This window comes from Anabas testudineus, chromosome 24, assembly GCF_900324465.2.
Source record: "Anabas testudineus chromosome 24, fAnaTes1.2, whole genome shotgun sequence".
In the NCBI taxonomy this organism is placed as follows: Eukaryota; Metazoa; Chordata; class Actinopteri; order Anabantiformes; family Anabantidae; genus Anabas; species Anabas testudineus.
Genome location: NC_046632.1, coordinates 15,612,807 through 15,631,367, shown reverse-complemented (window position 1 = coordinate 15,631,367; position 18,561 = coordinate 15,612,807). Strand labels below are relative to the sequence as shown.

General features: G+C 39.7%; 1 protein-coding gene across 1 annotated transcript in view; it reads right to left on the bottom strand.

The window, feature by feature from the left end:
• The window catches only part of LOC113149320 (nesprin-1), a 55,133-nt gene that overhangs the window by 15,111 nt on the left and 21,461 nt on the right, over positions 1–18,561 (bottom strand). The window contains exons 40-77 of the mRNA XM_026341370.1: positions 18,430–18,561; positions 18,173–18,355; positions 17,757–17,894; positions 17,379–17,564; positions 17,089–17,211; positions 16,704–16,886; positions 16,474–16,533; positions 15,676–15,774; positions 15,131–15,208; positions 14,426–14,845; positions 14,210–14,310; positions 13,967–14,117; positions 13,443–13,529; positions 12,970–13,125; positions 12,521–12,718; positions 11,901–11,993; positions 11,358–11,543; positions 10,936–11,106; positions 10,648–10,782; positions 10,277–10,479; positions 9,631–9,763; positions 9,323–9,505; positions 8,599–8,748; positions 8,129–8,305; positions 7,632–7,787; positions 7,392–7,547; positions 6,472–6,642; positions 5,966–6,099; positions 5,582–5,771; positions 4,530–4,712; positions 4,239–4,352; positions 3,973–4,127; positions 3,499–3,646; positions 3,112–3,206; positions 2,672–2,882; positions 2,342–2,539; positions 1,514–1,636; positions 912–1,067 (exon numbers count right to left, since the gene is read on the bottom strand). Of these exons, the coding sequence (XP_026197155.1) occupies positions 912–1,067; positions 1,514–1,636; positions 2,342–2,539; positions 2,672–2,882; positions 3,112–3,206; positions 3,499–3,646; positions 3,973–4,127; positions 4,239–4,352; positions 4,530–4,712; positions 5,582–5,771; positions 5,966–6,099; positions 6,472–6,642; positions 7,392–7,547; positions 7,632–7,787; positions 8,129–8,305; positions 8,599–8,748; positions 9,323–9,505; positions 9,631–9,763; positions 10,277–10,479; positions 10,648–10,782; positions 10,936–11,106; positions 11,358–11,543; positions 11,901–11,993; positions 12,521–12,718; positions 12,970–13,125; positions 13,443–13,529; positions 13,967–14,117; positions 14,210–14,310; positions 14,426–14,845; positions 15,131–15,208; positions 15,676–15,774; positions 16,474–16,533; positions 16,704–16,886; positions 17,089–17,211; positions 17,379–17,564; positions 17,757–17,894; positions 18,173–18,355; positions 18,430–18,561 (5,916 nt within the window). The remainder of the gene's footprint in view (positions 1–911; positions 1,068–1,513; positions 1,637–2,341; positions 2,540–2,671; positions 2,883–3,111; positions 3,207–3,498; positions 3,647–3,972; positions 4,128–4,238; positions 4,353–4,529; positions 4,713–5,581; positions 5,772–5,965; positions 6,100–6,471; positions 6,643–7,391; positions 7,548–7,631; positions 7,788–8,128; positions 8,306–8,598; positions 8,749–9,322; positions 9,506–9,630; positions 9,764–10,276; positions 10,480–10,647; positions 10,783–10,935; positions 11,107–11,357; positions 11,544–11,900; positions 11,994–12,520; positions 12,719–12,969; positions 13,126–13,442; positions 13,530–13,966; positions 14,118–14,209; positions 14,311–14,425; positions 14,846–15,130; positions 15,209–15,675; positions 15,775–16,473; positions 16,534–16,703; positions 16,887–17,088; positions 17,212–17,378; positions 17,565–17,756; positions 17,895–18,172; positions 18,356–18,429) is intronic.

Below are 18,561 nucleotides of genomic sequence, written 5' to 3'. Positions count from 1 at the left end.
GTGGCTTCCCCCACCTACAACCTGTTAGCTATGCAGATGTCAGGAATGAATAGGGATGAAAAAAACATGTGCTGGACCTAACAGCTGAAACTTGTCTGTGCTTATCAGGCTCATTTCTTTAAGTGATTTAGCATTATAGCGATATACAAGTGTCATAAGAATCAATTCTGTGACAGTTACAGTATAAACCCAACAAAAACACAAAACGCCTAAGGAAAAGCACAAGTGGACATCCCGGCTACATGTCTTATTCCCAGTAACTCCTGCCAAGACAAGAGCAGGTGGAAGGAGCTTGTAACTGGGGACCCAATTAGAACAAGTGCAAATTATCCCTCAACCCTAGCAAACAAAAATGTCCCCAGGATGTCATAACTAGTGGTTTTTCAACAAGAGAGTGTTTGTGTCTAAGCCGACAGACTTAACTGCAGGAATTTGAGACTGTGTAAAGTGCCACTTTCGCCAATAACGCCGTTGCAGGAATAATTGCTTGCTCTGTTGGAGTTGCACGTGATTGCTCAGCTTCCACACCGAGTCTGATTCAATCTTTTATGCTGATTCTAGCAGAAAAAGCTCCATTTAGAGATTCCTTTGCAGGAGGTGGGGAAACAAATTCATTTGACTTGCAGAGAATCAAGTTGTATAAATAGTAACAGGGAAACATGTCATTGTAGTTTTCCCTCCATAAACCTGCACATGCTGGCTCTTTTATTAAACAAATGAGTTTGTGCTCAGCTCCAGTGGTGCAGAGGCTTTGTGCTGCTGCTCACCGCGAAGAAACCACTGGCAGCAACTTTTCCCTCCTTCTCACTCTCTCTCCCTCAAATGCTTCGTCTCCACCTGCACCATTTACAACCTCTCCCTGTCTCTGGCTCATTTTATGGACTCTTTTGAAACTTTTTATCAGTGCTCACCTTCATACACAGCTCTTCCCACTGACCATGTAGTTGCTCCAGCTGCTGCTCCAGCAGAGCCGAGTCACCGGCCGCAACATACTGGGGCAAGTCCGTCTTCATGGTGTCCAGTTCTCTCAATCCACTGGCCAAACGCTGCAGGGAGAGCTCAGCCTCCTGCATAACACACACATAAACACACACTTGAAACACCCAGTTAGACTGCCATGGACAAGCTGTGTGCACTTGCTTCTCTACCTCGCTCTCATTTGGTCTGATGGTTCAGATTAAAGAGCTGTGGATGGGACGGGGGAGGGTAAAAGGGGCAGAAAGGGGGAGGGGAGTAAAAGCATGGGGCTATTAAATAAGGGAAAGGGGGATAAACTCAGAGGGGCTCTAGTGGGATGGGGGTAGCTACTGAAAGTTTTGCCAGTTTTTACTCTATGTCATACATATTGAATCATCAAATTTGGATTTGTCCTAAACAGGACAGGTTGGTTTATGTTTCTTAAAAACATAGATTGTTGGATTTCACAAAATGTGTTTTATTTCCAGTCTCGTGTTTTCAATATAGTATATTCACAAACATATGAATAAACTCTGCTCTCGATTTGTTAAATCACCTGAATAAATGTATCTTCCTCAGGTGGCTTCAGTCTTTCAGGCAGCTGTTGCTTCAGCCTCATCTTCAGCTCATCCAGCTCAGATGTGATGTTGGTTATTCTGTCCTGACACTGAGACCAATTCTAAATAAAGAGCAGGACACAGAGGAAGCAGATCTCAGAACCATGTATCCAGTAAATCTATTGTCATCAGTAATTTAAGGCTCTTGATTATAAACTTAACACTAATAGATAGAATAGATAGAAAACCAACAACAATTCTCTGACAACCATCAGATACTTGACCTTTATATTATAGGATTTCCCTTTCCTAGCTTAAAAGGGTTAACACAACTCTCCCTGACCTCTCTGGACACTAAAACAAAGTTTGTATTATCACTCAGTGCTTCTACAAACTGTATATGTGTATAAGGAGGTTGCCAATCAACTTGTTTTTGGTAACCAGCTGTGTCAGGACGTGGATCATGGTCAGATTTGAGCTGCTCTTTGATCCCTCTTGGCAGGAGCTCACTGTCAGTGCTACTGGTGTATGTGTCTGTTTTGGGTAGGACCAGGTGCAGGAAATGGGTCATGCAAATCTGAGTCCCTTCTTCATACAACACATAGTTTTCTTTTGGATTTTGTCAGGCCAAAGCTAAAGTTTATTATATGCAGAAAGGAGGCATGTGAGGTCAATTCTGAAACTGTTTCACTAGATTCTGCTTCTGATATTTAAGCATTTGAAAAAAGAGATATTTAGTTAGATAATAAATAATAAGTTAAACAATCTAATATATCAGCATAAAGATTACAATAGGTAAAAGTAAAATAATTAAAAATGGCTGTTACCCTGACTGTTGTGTTGGCGAGGTCTGTTTTCCTCTCCAGCAGTGACATGGTGCGTTCCCAGGCTTCTTCTATGGCCCGACACTCTGACTGCAGTTGGCTCTGACTCTCAGACTCCGTCATGGTTTCACACAAACGTCTGCCAGCTTCCAGAGTCACGGTGTACACGGCAGAGTGCAGAACCACAGCCTCTTTCACACCCTTAAGCGTAGGGAAACAGTGTTTATGTACTTTTGTTTAACTAATTATTACATAATTTACATCATTTCTGTGTCCCTTCACTTCAAAATGAGTTTCAATGCTGAAGGCTGGAAGTAGGAATTTCAAACTGACCTGATAATCATCCAGTGCACATGGAGCTGGACCAGTAGGAGGAAGTAGAGGTTCCACATCTCTCACCAGCTTCCACAGAAGTTTTAAACCATCCTGATATGTTCGCCACAGGCGCAGTTGTTCTTTTAACAGAGTTCTGCTCTGGTCAGTCAGAGCCACAGAGTTGAACCAGTTCTCCTTCACACGGGACACTTGTGTCATAATTTCAGATCTGTGCAAAATACAAAAAAAAAATTTGCAAATATTTTCATTTTAGAGAAAATTATGATAATACAACATAGCTGTTCTTCACATACACAATCTACATTTAAGAACTGTGAGCAGGCAGTGCACCAGTGGACAGTACCTAGTAGTTTAGTGTAGTTAAACCAAAGCTCACAATGATTGTTTAAAATATTTTTGCAGAGAATTAGACTTTTATCCACATTTCACTTATGTACCTCTTCGCTCCTGTTTCTTTTTCCATGGATGACACTGCATCACAAAGAAGAACCTGCAGAAGCTGGTGCCCAGTTATTATTTCAGCCTGTAGCCTCTGTGGGAGCACATAATTAGATTCACAGATATCACCCTTATTTTTCCTCACATTTGACTCACCAGTGTGTGTTTAAGATAAACGTTTTATCTCAAAATGACATTATTTAAAATATGTCATATAAATTAAACAGTGATAATAAAGTGTTGTGATGAGATGTAACACATGGACAGTTTTATCTGAAGTGTTAAACTAGAATTCAGACTAATGTGCAGGTGTAGGGAGGGAACTTTGCTTATAAAGAGACATTATGAAATTATATGATGGCTAGGATGCAAAAAGTGTTGTGTACCTGATGGACAGTCAGCATCTCTTGCAGGCTGGAGTAACTTTGAGCTTTTCTGGACACCAACTCTTGCTCCAGCTTTTCCTGTATTGACGCCAGGTTCTTACACTTCTCCTCAAAGTTTTGGGAAAGCTGGTAATCAGCCTGCCGCTCGCTGGAAAACAACACGACAAACATGTAAAGAATGCACAGTCTCGCCACTAGTGCAACAACTTGAGTCTTCTCTGATGATAAATACTTGTTTTCAAATCAGAGACAGACCACTCTAATCAAATGCTCTCTAGAATATGACAATGGGCGACTAAGCTTCCTTTGTCTTCTGTACTTCCTCTTAGGCTTCATTAAGTAGACATTTTTCTAAAAGTTTTCAAGTGCATCTTATTGCAGGAATTACTTTTCAAATAGCAATTAGAAAAATGCATAAGGCATTTTTATACTTTATGGATTTACACTTGGTCTGTTTCGATCTGAACTTCTCACCGGTTCATATCAGAAATGCGAGTCATGCTTTCAATCCACTCCCTGTAGAGCATCTGCAGTCTCTCCATCTCTTGGTTGTTAAGGGGAACATATCCACTCATATCCCTGACGTCAACCAATGATGAAAACAGACCACTGAGCTCTACGAAAACCTGCTACACAACCAATAAACAATACAACACCAATCAAAAACATTTTTTAAAGGATGCACATTAGGTCTGTGTAGGAAAGCTTATTTGTGAGAAATAAGAAGTATTCTGACCAACCTGTACATAGGCTGTGTCACTAAAGCCGGCCTCCATTTTAAGCATTGTGCTCTGCATCTTCTTCTCAAGGGCTTCCACATGAGTACTGAAAAGTTTCTGCTCCTCCAAATTCTCCTGCACACAGAACAACTGACTTAAAAATCTAAATTTATAAATATATAACTAAACAATAACACTTTCACATGTTCTGTCACCCAACTATTAGACAACAAGAGTCAATGCGGTTAAATAACTGTACAGTTAAAAACATATTTTGTATAATTGAGCTTGTATATCAACTAATTTTCTTACCTGAAGACTTTTCATTTTCCTTGACACTGCCCAGTTCAGGAGCAGGACGTCACGTGACATAAGTCTGGTCTCTGACTTGATTAAATTTGCAGCGATTGGTTGTAACCTTCCAATAAGAGGCTTGGATGCTTCAAGCACATTTCCCACACTTCTCTGCAGCTCATCAGCAGCATCCTGCAAATTCTGGTGTTAGGAAACACCGAGAGATAACACCAACAGGTTAATTAAAAGAATGACAAGATAAACAATGGAGGAATATTATGTATAGGGTAGGATTATTTACTTCTTCCAATGTCAACACAGTATTTCCCACTTTACAAGATTTTTCAGATTAAATTCATGAAAGTATTGCAACATGGCTACAGTTTTTATTCCCTCTTAAATGTTTTTCACAAATGGTTGTGACTCATCTATTTCAAAATGCACCATCTTGTGTACTCTTCAAAAAGGGCAGAAATGGAAAAATGGCATGAATGGGAGCACTAAAGCTTGTTTTTTGCAGGAATGTGCTAAACACATAACGCAGTATGTGAATTATACAGGCAATCAGGTGAACAAACACAGTGCAGACCATTGCTAGTATTTCTGCCCCTAAGAGCATGCTGTCTTCTCCTTTCAGTGAACAGAAAAGCCAGTCACTGAGAAAAAACATCTCATTAAATTGTGAATGTAATGTACAAAGTCCCTGAAACAGCACCAGCAACAGGAGACAAGCAAGGAATATGAAGAAAAATAAACTACGTAACAAAAAAACAAAACTGAATAGGCTTGTTGTCTTGAACAGTGTCAGACAAAGGCTTTAAAACCAAAAATGTTTGTGAGCTCCGTACAATGAAATCAGTGTTTTTGACATAAATGTATAATGATATTGTAAAACATGGAAAATAATGCAATCTCAGTCTACAGCTCCATTACTAAAATGTTTTCACTTGTATGAAATGACAATTCTTCCTTATTTACATCAGGTATGACGGAGTCTACGTGGGCTGTTGGCACAGAATCACTGGATTGTTCAGTAAATGCAACTCCTGATAAAAGACCCCAGAACTCACCTCGACTGAGTGAGGCATGGCCTGCAGGTCCAGTTCAGGTGAAGAACTGGACAGCTCCTCCATCTGATGCCACAGGTTTTGCAGGTGAAGAGAACAGTTCTCAGAGAGATGACTGTACTCCTGCCAGAGCAGAAGTGTCTCTGCAGCCTTCGTGCACTCATCCTTCACCTCCTGCACGATGTCTTCCCACCTGACACAGTCACAACACATTAGGGTTAGTGATAAAGCCGAATTACATCATGCTATTAAATGAAAAAATACGTATTTAATTGTTTTCATGGTAAATAACTGTTCATGAGTTTACAAAACAGATTTGTGTCAACGCCTTTCCCCTTTAAATTCTATTATTTGGCTATGTCATTCTATGTAATTTATGCTACTAACCGTTTTCGCTCTTCTTCCATTTGTTCACCTAGTGCATTTGCTGTTCCACAATGAAGCCTCTTCACAAGACTCTGGTAAGATTTTTCCACAGATGCCCAAAGCTCTTCTGCTTTTCCAGTTTTCTCCCCGAGTTGCTTTGCAAAGAAAAACAACTTTTTTTCATATTCTGTCTTTAGGGATGCATTAAGTTCTGCAAAACCAAATTTTAGGAACTGACAAGAGCTGAGAGCTTGACATCCGTTAACGCCTACACCTTTACTCAATCCATCAAAGCTAGATGGAGGAGCTTTTAACTTTTGGAGTAACATTTTTGGCTTCTCTAAATTGTAGCTTGAAAGCCATCAGGCCTTTTAGAGTTTGGTATGGCTGCTTAAAGTGATGGAAGTGCAGCATTTATTTGGATTAAAGTGGTGATCATTAAAATAAAATACAAGATATGACTATTCAGTGTAAAGCCTTTATGTACATTATTGTACAACATATTATGGGCCAGTGCTTTTGCTCACCTGGAGAAGGTGTATGTGTCCTTCTGCCTGCTTTAGTGAGAACACAGGAGTTTGATGATGCTGCAGAGCACAGCGCACCCTAGTGCAGTGCAGTCTAACTTCCTGCATTGCTCTGTCATAACAACTCCACTTTGCAACAGTTTGTTGAAGAGTTGGTCTCAGAGTTTCCATCTGCAAATTAAAGAAAATTAGATGAGGGTTCGTTTTTGAGGTATAGTCTAACATACTGGTAACAACTCTGGTAACTCAGTTTGGTAATATATAACTACTGGAAGCATTATTAGTGTCATTTTAATTTTTGTTGTTGCAATGAAGGTAATTAAAAGGTAGGTAATCATGTACTTTGTAAAAATAGTATGCTAAAGTTCAGTCCTACATAGCCTGTTTCTATAAGAGAAACCCATTCAACTGTACCTTTTAAACTTGGAAACACACAAAAGGTCAGGCACCCCAGTAGCCCAGTGGTTAAGGCTCACACAGCTTGACATGACTGGGGCCCTTAGTTAACTGTCTTACTCTTTCTCTATGTGCTATTGTTTCTTGTCTGTATCTTTACTACAGCTATAAAATATGCAAAAACAAATGCATCAAAAACATAATAGTTATAATAGCACTATACTTTTTATTTACATTAAACTTGATCACATACACATGTGACATACTGAATAAATAATTAGATTGTTAGATTTTACAATTTAAACAAGGGAGTCATGTTTGTTTTAGATGAAAAAGTTTAACATCCCAACCAGCAGTGCTTTTATTATATCAGACTATTTGCTATTTAAAGGTGTTTCAGGTCCTGTATGTGGCTATGGCCTTTTACAGCATGTAGTAACTCATGGTAACACCTAGTGCTTTTATCCACTTTCACCTGGCACTGATTTGTCCGTGTGTCTGATTGCTGTAGCAGTTATTTTTACCTGTTCACAAATATCCCAACAAGCATGGCTAATATGGTCTGCCTGGTTACAAAAGGCGATATCACATGGGTGCACCTCTTCCTTCTCAACATCTGCTCGCGTGGCTTTCAGCTCCTGCAGAGCTGCAGTCACTTCCTTCACTCTGCCCTCAGCTGCCTGTAAGATGGAACAGTCTGAAATGGAGCAACAGCAGGAGGAGGTATTATACAACACCCACCTGTTTGCTTCCTGTTACCGTACCTCCCACTCCAGCAGAGCCTTATGAAGCAGAGTCTGACTGGTGAGTTGTTTCCACTGAGTCAGCTGCTCTTTCTGCTGCGCTATCAAACCATGAAGATGCTTCAGCCGCTTCTCCCTGTCTGCACAAGTATGATGCATCTGTTCAACTCCCCAAATCTGAGGAGACAAAGCCAAACAATGGCTGATTCACGTGTGGAAATAACAGTCAAAACTGGAAAATTACATTTCTTTTTAGCCCATGTGGCGTTAAACAAGATGTTTTCACACTAATGAATGGAATACAACGCTTTTGTATGGAAATACATTCAGGTGCATATAAGATCAGTTGTCTTTCTTGAGATATCACACATACATTTCACATATTAGACCACTTAGCTTTGCAGAAATGCAGAATTCAAATCCACATCTGCTTATGTGCTTAAATTTTTATATGAATATTAATCCAGAAAATACATACAGTGTTGTACTGTTTGTATGGTAGCAGCAGATGAACAGACCTGGTTCTCCAGCTCCCTCTGAAAGTGCGTCCACTTCATTCTCAGGGCACTAAGTGTCTCTGCAAACATGGTACGTTCAGACCGGAGAGTCTGTACGTCTGCTCCCAGCACCTGAGGTCCAGACTGGCACAGGAAGTCAAGAAGGAGCTGCCCAGTGACAACCCCTGCCTTTAACTCCTGAAAAAACATTAAATACGATAAAGGATCTAATACATATAAATACCATAGGTCGATGTACTACTTAGTTGTTATGATTACTTACTTTTTACATTAATATTCAAGCTGTTATTTATGCTTAATTGTGCAGAATATACCTGGCAGATATAACTTACAATAAAATTAAAGATAAAATTGCAAGTTGCAACCCACGTTTTCCATCAAAGAGACAGGGAGAGGTTGAAATACCTCATTCAACAGTTGAAAGAAAGGGATGAAGCAATAGACAGTGAGTTATGGATGAATGAGAGAACCTTATACTGCTGAAGGACGTCTGCGACGTGAGCAGCGTCTTTGACCTTCAGTGCTGTTTCCTTCACCTCGTTCAGCCGAGCATCTAGTCTCTGTAGCCAGTCCTCGAGGTCAGACAACAGCTCCACTGGGGGCCAACATCCCAGCAGTCGCTAACGGACGCAGGAGAAGAAAGAGTTTTACTTTATGTACTTTTAATTTTTCTGTGTAATCATTTACAATCTGACTTCTGAGTTCTTCAACCTCTCCTAAGGCGAATGCCAACATCCAAAGAATTGAAGACAAATCTAGCAATTAATCCACATTAATTACTGTTCGGCATCTGGTTCCATTCACTGGTGATAAATGTTGAGGAAACTGTTCTCTCTCCCCCTTAAATCCTCCCTATCCTCAATCAACCAGAAACTTATTTCAACATGGTTTAACTTTCTACTCCTTTCCCAGAGATGATTTCTCAATGCGTTATTATTTTTGAAAATCAACAGCACTTCCACCACAACACTCAACTTCGAACATAAAATTTAATTTACTGAAAAATTGGAAAATAGTAATATTTATGGAGACTGTGGTGGGCAACTAACATTGTGTGAGAAAAAAGCTGGAGGTGAATGGATCATCTACTTAATACCTATTCTGTATATAACACAGTCCATCTACTTTTCAACATTACAGCATTTTTATATTTTTATTTTTAAATGTTCAGTCGAGGATTATTAAATACTGCACCTGCTGCAGCTGTTCTTGTATCTTAGACAGGTTGGAGCTCAGCTGGCTCCAGCTGACATCCAGCTGAGTGAGCTGAGCTCTCAGCCTGGGACAGTCGGCTTCCCTCCGGTGGATCAGCTTTGTGCCATCCCTGGAAACAGCTGCCTTCTGTGCTGACATAGCTTCCACGTCCATAGAGAAGTCCTGAGGGAGAGGATTTGATGTTAAACAGAAAACTCAAGAGTGTGCTGGGGACAAAAAGAAGACTCATCAGGGACATGACTCCTTCTATAATATAGAAATGTAAAGAGCAGCTAAAAGAGCCTCACCAGCAGTTTGATCAGATGGCTTTGGATACGCTCCTGGTTCAGATCTGAGGTGCCTGCCAGGTCTGACAAAATCTTCAAGTGTTTATTGGCTCCAACTAACCATTCACTGACTGAGTCAAAGCCTGTTTTGAATCTGTGGGGAGAATGAAAAAAAAAATAACCACGTCTGTTCCTTCATGGGTTAAATACTGAGCAACAGGACAAACAGGACAGCAGATGAGTGGCAAGTTTGTGTTTCACTCAAAATCACAATAGATATTTACTGTGTTGAAAACCTAATGAAGAAGGATCCCTAAAAAGTTGTGTTTAGTCTGTAGTTTTAAAGATTTATTTATCTTTTGTCACACTGTTGATGGATTTGACTTTTACCTGGCTTTTAAACTAAATTGGCTCTAATGCTATTTAGTTATAGGTATAGTATAGTTGAGCTGTTTAATTTAGTTTCCTGAACTGTTACTATATTATCAAGGTCTTTTAGCATATTCTCCACTGCTGGAGGGAAAAAAACTGGAAAACTTACAATGAATCATGGCGAACAACAAAACAAACAAACAAAAACGACTTTTTTAATTAGTTAAATGTTGTTTAACTAAAATTGGTAAAACGTCTGAGCTAAGTTAGAAATTGAGAAACCCTCTTTTCTCACCTGGTCCAGCTGTCCTGCATATTCCTGCAGTGCTGAATCTCTTGCTCTGTCCACTTGTAGGCACTCCTCCATCGCAGCTCCAGAGCGCCTCCTGCCCGGCAGATCAAGGGAGCAAACACCATCTCTGCCTGCAGCAGCACACTCCTCTGATCCTGGAGCAGTCCTAAAGCAGCTCTGCTCTCATCCAGCTGGATCAGTGTTTCCTGAGTGACAAGATGAATCAATATCTTTATCCCATAAAACAAAACTTATACAAAAGTTCACTAAGGAAGATCTTTTACTTCTACTTTCATGTGAGGTCTAAATTCCTTTAATGTCTGTCGGCACCACATACAACAAAGACGCCAAGTCTGTGCACAGTGTGGGATTACCTGGCAAGCATCTAGTCTGTGCTGTACTATGAACTCCTCATCATCTCCCTCTGGTTCCACGCTGCTAAATAAGGCTTCAAACTCATCCAGCACTTTACCCAGTTGACCACAATTATCGTCCCACCAGGTCCACTTCTACAGCCGGTCCAACCAGAAACACACATATATGTATTTTAACTTTTCTGACATGTGAGCACAAACACTCAATACAGAATTTTCTCCACAAGAAACTTCTCATTTGGGTATGTATGAACTCTTATGGCCTTCAGCAAATGCTGCACTACAAACCTGGAGCATCGTTTGAAAAGCCGCTTCCTGTTCCAGAGCCTGCTGTTGCAGTGCTCTGGCCCTGACTTCCAGCGGTACCCACTCATCCTCTTGACACTTGAGTGTTTCTGGCTCACTTTGGAATAGATGCTGCACAAACGCCAACTGAGATCCGAGGACCTGCAGCAGCTTCTGGATCAACATGAGGCCAAATTTATAACACTGGTTAAATTAAATATACGTAAGTTACGCCTCATATAGCAACAAGAATCAAAACAGATGAGGCAGAGAATGTCATTAGGTATAAATATGTTTTTATTATATATCTGGTTTGTGTCTTTGAAAACCATCAGGAAACTTCTACACACTCTTGGAAAAGTGTCTCTCTTAAATCTGGGCTTTTCCTGCCTGTTGAAGAACTTTCTGAAAGCACAGCGAGATACCTTGTGTCCACAGAGAACGGCTTGAAGTTGGCTGCGGTTGGGAAACTGGCTCATCTGCGCTTCTGTTTTGCATTCTTCACCCAGTTCCAGGAGGCGAATTATCCCCTGAAGCAAGGACCGGGAAGCTTGCTGTAGTTTGGCTTTTTCCCCTGGACTCTTCCTCAGATGTCTGCCCAGCACACACTGCTGGGAGATGTAAGAGGAGCACAAAGTTTAAAGAAAATAACATAAACTTGTGAAACACATTATACATCATGTTTCTAGTGGAACTACAAAAGAGTTTAATGTAATTATATATTGACATTAGTCTGTAATTAGGACTAATGTCAAGTACATTTCTGAGGGTCCATTTTGAGCTGCATTTGGAAGAAATAATCTGTCTTTGATGTTCTTAGAAGAGCAACACACACCAAAATGGTTGCCAAACTCCACAACAAAACCTCATCCTTAGCTTAGACACATATTTACTAAGGCTTTTACAGTATATAAATATAAAATATAAATATAAATAAACACACACACACACACACAGAGCTGTGTTACCTCCAGACTCGCTGCATTCTTTAGACTTGGGAATATCTCACTCTGTCTCACATCAAACTCATCCAAAATACACAGCTGGTTGAAGGAGAGCTCCTGTGTGAGAGAAATACTCTGTGTTGGTCCAGACAGGTAGTGAAAGAAGTATTCAAAAGCTTTTCTATAGTAAAAGTAAAAGTAGTAGCAGTAGATTAATACAATTGCTCCTGCCAGTTTTACAGTATCATTACTGGATTTTTATTACTGATCAATTTATATGTTTTAAGGCAATTACTCTACTTTTTACTTCACTATTTTTGTACTTACTTCACTTTTAGTTACTGCTAGCAGTTATAGTGTTAATAAAACTAGAACCAACTAATAAATATGTATTATTATACTATTATTACAGAATAACCAACTGTTGGTACATGAAATGATAAAAAACATTTTTATAATTTAAATTAATTTGAAAATGTGTCAAAGTTATCAGCATAATTAAATAGTTTTTTTAGGCTAGCTAGTAATAAAACATGTACGAGATCAAAAATTCAGTTTATTTTTTATGGAAATGTCACACAGTGAAATTCAAACAGTAAATGGTAATTATAACAAGAGAAACAGTAAACTTTTAAGAAATAAACCTGGTGTTTTTTGAGGTCCCCTTTTTCAGGAGGCTGGCTGTGGAATGAGGTGAAGACCAGCTGGACTGTGTGAATAAAATCCTGAAGGCAGGTTAAACAGTGGAGTGTGTCCAATTCTTCCCCCACAAGCACTGGTTTGATCTCTGACTCCATTTTATTCAACAGCTCATCCAGAGTCACCAGGTCAGTGGATACACACTATATAAGAATACAGGAAGGAATGCAAAAACAGGCGAGTGGTTTAAGAACGAATATGAGATCGAGATCCAAAGAAAATTAGAAAAATGACACTATTCTTGTTTGAACACAGGTGGAAAATGTTTTATTTTAGGTCCTGTGTTTCCAAGATATGTCCTGACTGACCATAATGAAAGTGGAAGTGAAAACTGTTAATGTTTTTAATACAATAGATCTAACTGATATCTGCTGATGGCATTATTTTGAGTCACCTCCTGCTGCAGCAGCCTCAGCTGAGTGTCATCTTTCCCACTGCCACCAGGAGTCAACAGAAGGTCGGGTAACGAGTCCAGACAGAGAAGGACCCTCTGCACAGCCTCGTACAACTCCTCCTTCGTACCTGGATGAGTACAGCCTGCAGACCTCACCTGGAAAATACCAAACATTATCACAGAGTTTACATAGAGCTGCTTAACCGCATACACCCTGATCCCCAGGAGCAAACATACAAATAGTTGATTGGTCAAACACTCTACTACTCTCAGTGGATTCTCCAAGAATACAGCTGCCTGGATATGATTCTCACTCCTTAAAAACGGTTTCTACCTTGCCTAGCTTGTTAAACCACAGAGATTTATGTTATTTGTGGCCGTAAAAACACGTCCCATCTCTGGATCTTGGCACAAGGTATTTATCTAAGAACACACATACACTGTAATTTTGTTGCTTGTTCTGTTGTACATACCGTTTGTCTCAGCATGGCGATCGACTCCTGTGTTTGCTGGAGAACGGCAGAAACAGATCTACTTTGTGTCGGCTCCATTTGTGGAAACTAAAAAACAGAAAATTAAAGTTAACATTTCACAGTGGAGGAAGAAAAAAAGCATGAAAATAATAAGTTGACAGGAAACGTATTCATTTTCATTTCAAGGCGAAGTCATTTTTTACTTGAGAGATATTATGACTATAATTTCCTTCTTTTAAAACTAAATATTTTCATAACAGCAGGCACACTATTCACAGGATCAGACATTTTTCCGGGTACTTCTACTGGGCCCCTCATCTAACAGTGACAACATTAGTAAATGTGGTTTTCAGCCTCTGCTTCCCTGGTAACAGATACGAAGGAGGAGTTTGAAGCCTGACATTCAATTATCCATCAACTCTGTTCTTATCTCACCAATCCTGTTCTCCCATCTACTTTTCAAACTCAACCTACTTTAAACGTTCTAATAAGAAGAAATAATCATATTTTGAGTATTGTCTTACCTTTTCACAGAAACCTCCATCTTCTGTTCTGATGGACGTTTGATGCTCCTCCTGTACTTTTTTCAGAGAGGTCAGTTTTCGAGAAATCTGGGTATAAAGTCGACTCCAACTTTGCCGCTCCTTGTCATCTTCACCTTCATGTTCGACCAAGCTGGGGATCCAATAGAACATGCAACATGGCTGAGTCTGAGTTGAAAACCTAAAAAAATCAGCATCATCCTGTACTGTTTGCCTAGTGTTTACCTGATAGGTGCTGTGGAGGCCTCTGGCGCCACTTGGAATTCTTTCAAAGTACTACAGTGAGTTGTGCCGACTTCAAGTTCGTCCTTTAAACCAGGAGTCGCCTGGACATTGAAGGGAAACAAACAAAAAAAGTAATTTCTATTGTGATCTTCACATTAGAGGGTTCACAATAAGGTTCAGACTTTAAAAAAGGTGGAAAATTAAACTCACACTTACGTCATAGGGAGCTGTGGATAAACACAGATCTTCATCTCCTCTCTCTACACACTCAACTGATGTAGTGGCAGCAAAGGGAGTAATGGGTCTTGCAGGAATAAGTCTTGTGCCCTCCAGTGCAGCAGCTGCCTGAAGGGATTTTGTATGAGAATCAACAAGAAGAGTTTCATGTTGTTCTAATGTATAAACAGCTGTAAACTCTTCTTTGGTGGGTGGCGCGTCTGCAGTGATGAGCGATTTGTTTGCTGCAGTTACAACGTCAGCGTCACCGATATCAGCTTTTAAATCCACTCTTTTAAGTTCAGTTTTAGAACCGTCGCTGATGTCAAAGCCAGACTTCACAGAGAGAGGTCCACTTTCATCTCCTTTTGAGCTTGTTTCCACATCAGAAGAAAACTGATGAGATAAACTCTTCAGGTCCTGAAAGACAAACATTTTAGTGCCAATAAGGCATCACAATAACTCAATAAGGAAAGCAAAAGCTAAGTAAACCAGGTATATTAACACATCGCTGTATGTGCAGCAGTGCTATTGTACTGGACTTGCACAAGATGTACTGGACTTGCACAAGGTTTTTTAAGATGCTTCAATAGCATAAATGAATATACTTATATAAAAACCCTTATAAATAGCATATAATAGAATAATTACATTTAATGATCATCCAGCAATTACACTAATTTCCAATATGAAACTATTATTTACCTCAGCTTCTGATAGAGCCTCAACTTCAGCAGTATCCTCATACTGCACATGTGAAGCGTTGAATGTCTCCTCTGGATCCTAATATATGAATTGTATGAACATAAAAATGCAAAGGGAATTCACAGAGACACACACATTTCTCATTGTGTGTACGACAATGAGCAAGGACAGTTTCCCCATGAACATCTTTACAGCAGCTGCTCCAGACAGTGCCACAGTGGCGTTATCAGTGAACAGGAAGCCTGTCTAAGACAGTTTCATATCAACATGCAAAAATCTGCTGCAACCCTCCAGAACAGTGCAGGAAACAGAAGTGACAGTCAAGTGAAATGATTGAGTAAAGCAAAATGTCTTTGAAAAGAGAAAGAAAAGGTGAAACCAAAAATAGAGTTTATACGTTCATTTCTGAAATAGGATGTTAAATGTATTTATCTGTGAGGAGTTTATTGCATTTAGTGCTTCTTGAAATTTTGGAACAAACCCCAAAGGAAAGAGATACCCAAAGACATGCTTCCCTAAGCTGTAATTATTTTTTTTAGATTTACCTCTGCAACACTGCATGTTAGTGTGTCAGAGGACGACGAGTGACAACTCTCGCCATCCTCCTCCTCCTCTTCCTCAGATTCAGACATGTGAAAAGCCTCCTGCTTTTAGTAATAAGATATGATCAATACTGGTCTTAAATAAAAGGCAGGATTATAAAGAGAATAATTAGAAAGATGATTTATTATTTGGTATAGAAAATACAGTGTAATGTTTGTATCAGTGAGGGAGTGATTATTTTCATGTCACACTCACAGACTCCATCGGCAGTTAATGCCTGATTTTACTATACTTACATTACCATCTTTCATCTTTTCATTTTATGTGGAACTTGACAAATAAGGACTTTAGTGACTAATGGTGTCTAGTGGAAAAACACAGTAATTGACTGCATGGAGAAGTATGAACCAGCAAAAAAAAGAGCTCTGCGCTCCATGCAAAACATACAATTAGCAGTTTTTGTTCTGTAAAGCAGGACAATAATGGTGTTTCCCCCAAAACAAACAAACAGTGGTGATGTTGTTGGAGACAGAACTGTACCAGGCAGGGTCAAACGCTACGAGGGAATAAGGGATAGTCAACCAACCTTAACACTGTGTAGAGAATTCCCCAGTTTTTCTGGATGTTCCTCGGTTAAAATACTAATATTTCTCAAACAGGTTTAATTTTAAAGTGCCACACACTGCCAGTATATTAAAGAATATATGTGCAGTTAGTTTATTCAAACTTTTAAATTCAGGCATCACACTAGTGTTAATGTGTAGCTGGTGTTTGATGATGAGTTCTACTTTATCACTCACTTTATAGACTGTGGTAACACCAGGATTGTTACTGGCTCCTTCCTCATCTCTAATCTTGCTCTGTGTAAGTAAAACACAAAAGAAACAGACACCATGAGAAAACAAAAGGTTTTAGGTTGTGTTGTAATATCTGAAGAACACTGCTATGATAATAGCAGAGATACACACACCATTTAAGCTTTTTGTTATGATTAAAAATGTGTGCCATGGAATTCACACTTCATTAGTACCTCCAGCAGTGAGACTTGTTGCTGAGTGACTTGTCCAAGCTCCTCAAGCTGCTGCAGGAGGAGCCTGGCTCGAGAGAAGACCGTCAGGTTCTCCTCCGCTCCCTGTGGTAGACGAAGCTCTCCTTTGTATTTTTCCATCTCCTCCAGTGTCCTCTGCATTGACTGCACGTTGGCCAGAATCACCTTCAGGTTGAAGCAGAATCATCACTTGTATAAACAAACCACTAACCTGCCTTTTTAGTTTTTTCTATAAGAGTATTAGTGGTGCTTATTTTATATATTTTTCTCCTACTCTACTTCAACATTGTTTGTATGTTATTTACTGTATGTGCCTGTTATTTACATTCAGTGACATAAATGTAAAATTAAAGTTGTGTTGCTTTACCTGTCGGTTTTGAAGATGCTCCATCAGAGTTATGTTGGAGTTTTCCACAGAGGATAAAATTGTTCTGATCTTTGAGACATTTTTCTCCATGGTCTTCAGCTCAGCTTCCACAGCCTCCACTACCTAAAAAGATTTCCAGCAACTTCTGACTATATTTCTGCTTGATTTGATTTAGAAAGAGATTAAGTATGACATGCAACAAAACGATCCCCAGCCAGAAGTGAACTAAACTGTGGTCATGCCATTATAATCATTCAGCCACTGGGGGTAAATTCATTTTAAAATCTTACCTCAACAGCCTGCAGCAGCTGTTCCAGTGGCTGTAGGACGTTGTGTTGCATTTTGTAGACTTGTTGGTCATTTTGCTCCAACTTCTCCTCCTCTGTGCTGATGTCACACACAGCAGAGATCTCAGCCAGCACCGGCCTGAAGTCTCGCAGGGTGTCCCTGATCCTCTCAGAGTCATCCAGAACCAGCTGTAGTTCAGGATGGATAGATAGAAGATAAATTTATCACTGACATGTGTTGTGAAGTGTAGTATGTACGTGATCAAACCTGAATACATATAATAAAATAATAAAGGGAAAAAAACAAACAAAACAATTAATAGTAAAAAGTAAAACTAAGTATAATAATCTTTTTTTTTTTTTTTACTTTCTACCACAGACCTGTAGAGAGTTTGCATGATTCTGGAGACTTCTAGCTGTTGTGAATACACAGTGGGTGCTGAGCCATGCCTGGGCTTCCCCCATCCAGCTGGTGGCGCTGTACAAAATGTCTTCAAACTCCTGAAGACAGGCAGGAATCTGACAAAACGGTGCAGAAAATATAAGGAAATAGAATGCAAGTTTTGTTAACAGATTTTTAAGAAACCACTTTGATGTACCTGAAATGTAGTGCATTTTCCATTTTAAAAAGTACCTAAATCCATTATGTTTAAGAACTCACATCACCACATATCTGGCATTCAATAAAGTACAAGAGTGATAGGATATGATGCAGGACATCATTATGTATGTATTCAGTATGTTCAGTATGTAGCTTATGTAAATCCAGTGTAAAGTTAACCGAGTATATGCCTGACCTTGCTGAGGAAGGATGTGCGCTGCTCTGCCATCTGTGCCGTGTTTTGGTAGAGCTGCAATGGCTGTGTGAGTTGGTCCATGAGGAGGTGGGCATGATCTGGCTGCTCCTCTGCAAGATCCTGGACCTCGCTCTCCAGAAGCATTACGTGGCTGTGCCACACATCCAGCTCATCCCACACATGCTGGAGAACAAAGAATATACATATAAAGCTCGAATGTATCAGTGAGTTTATATAAGATTCACACACAGACACACCTTAAGCACATTCTGAGCTTCTTTGACTGTTGGACTTCTCTGCTCCAGTATACGTTTTACTTGCTCAAGGCCAGAAACCAACTCCAGCACTCGACCAGCCAGCTTCTGAACCAGACTGCTGCTCACCATAAC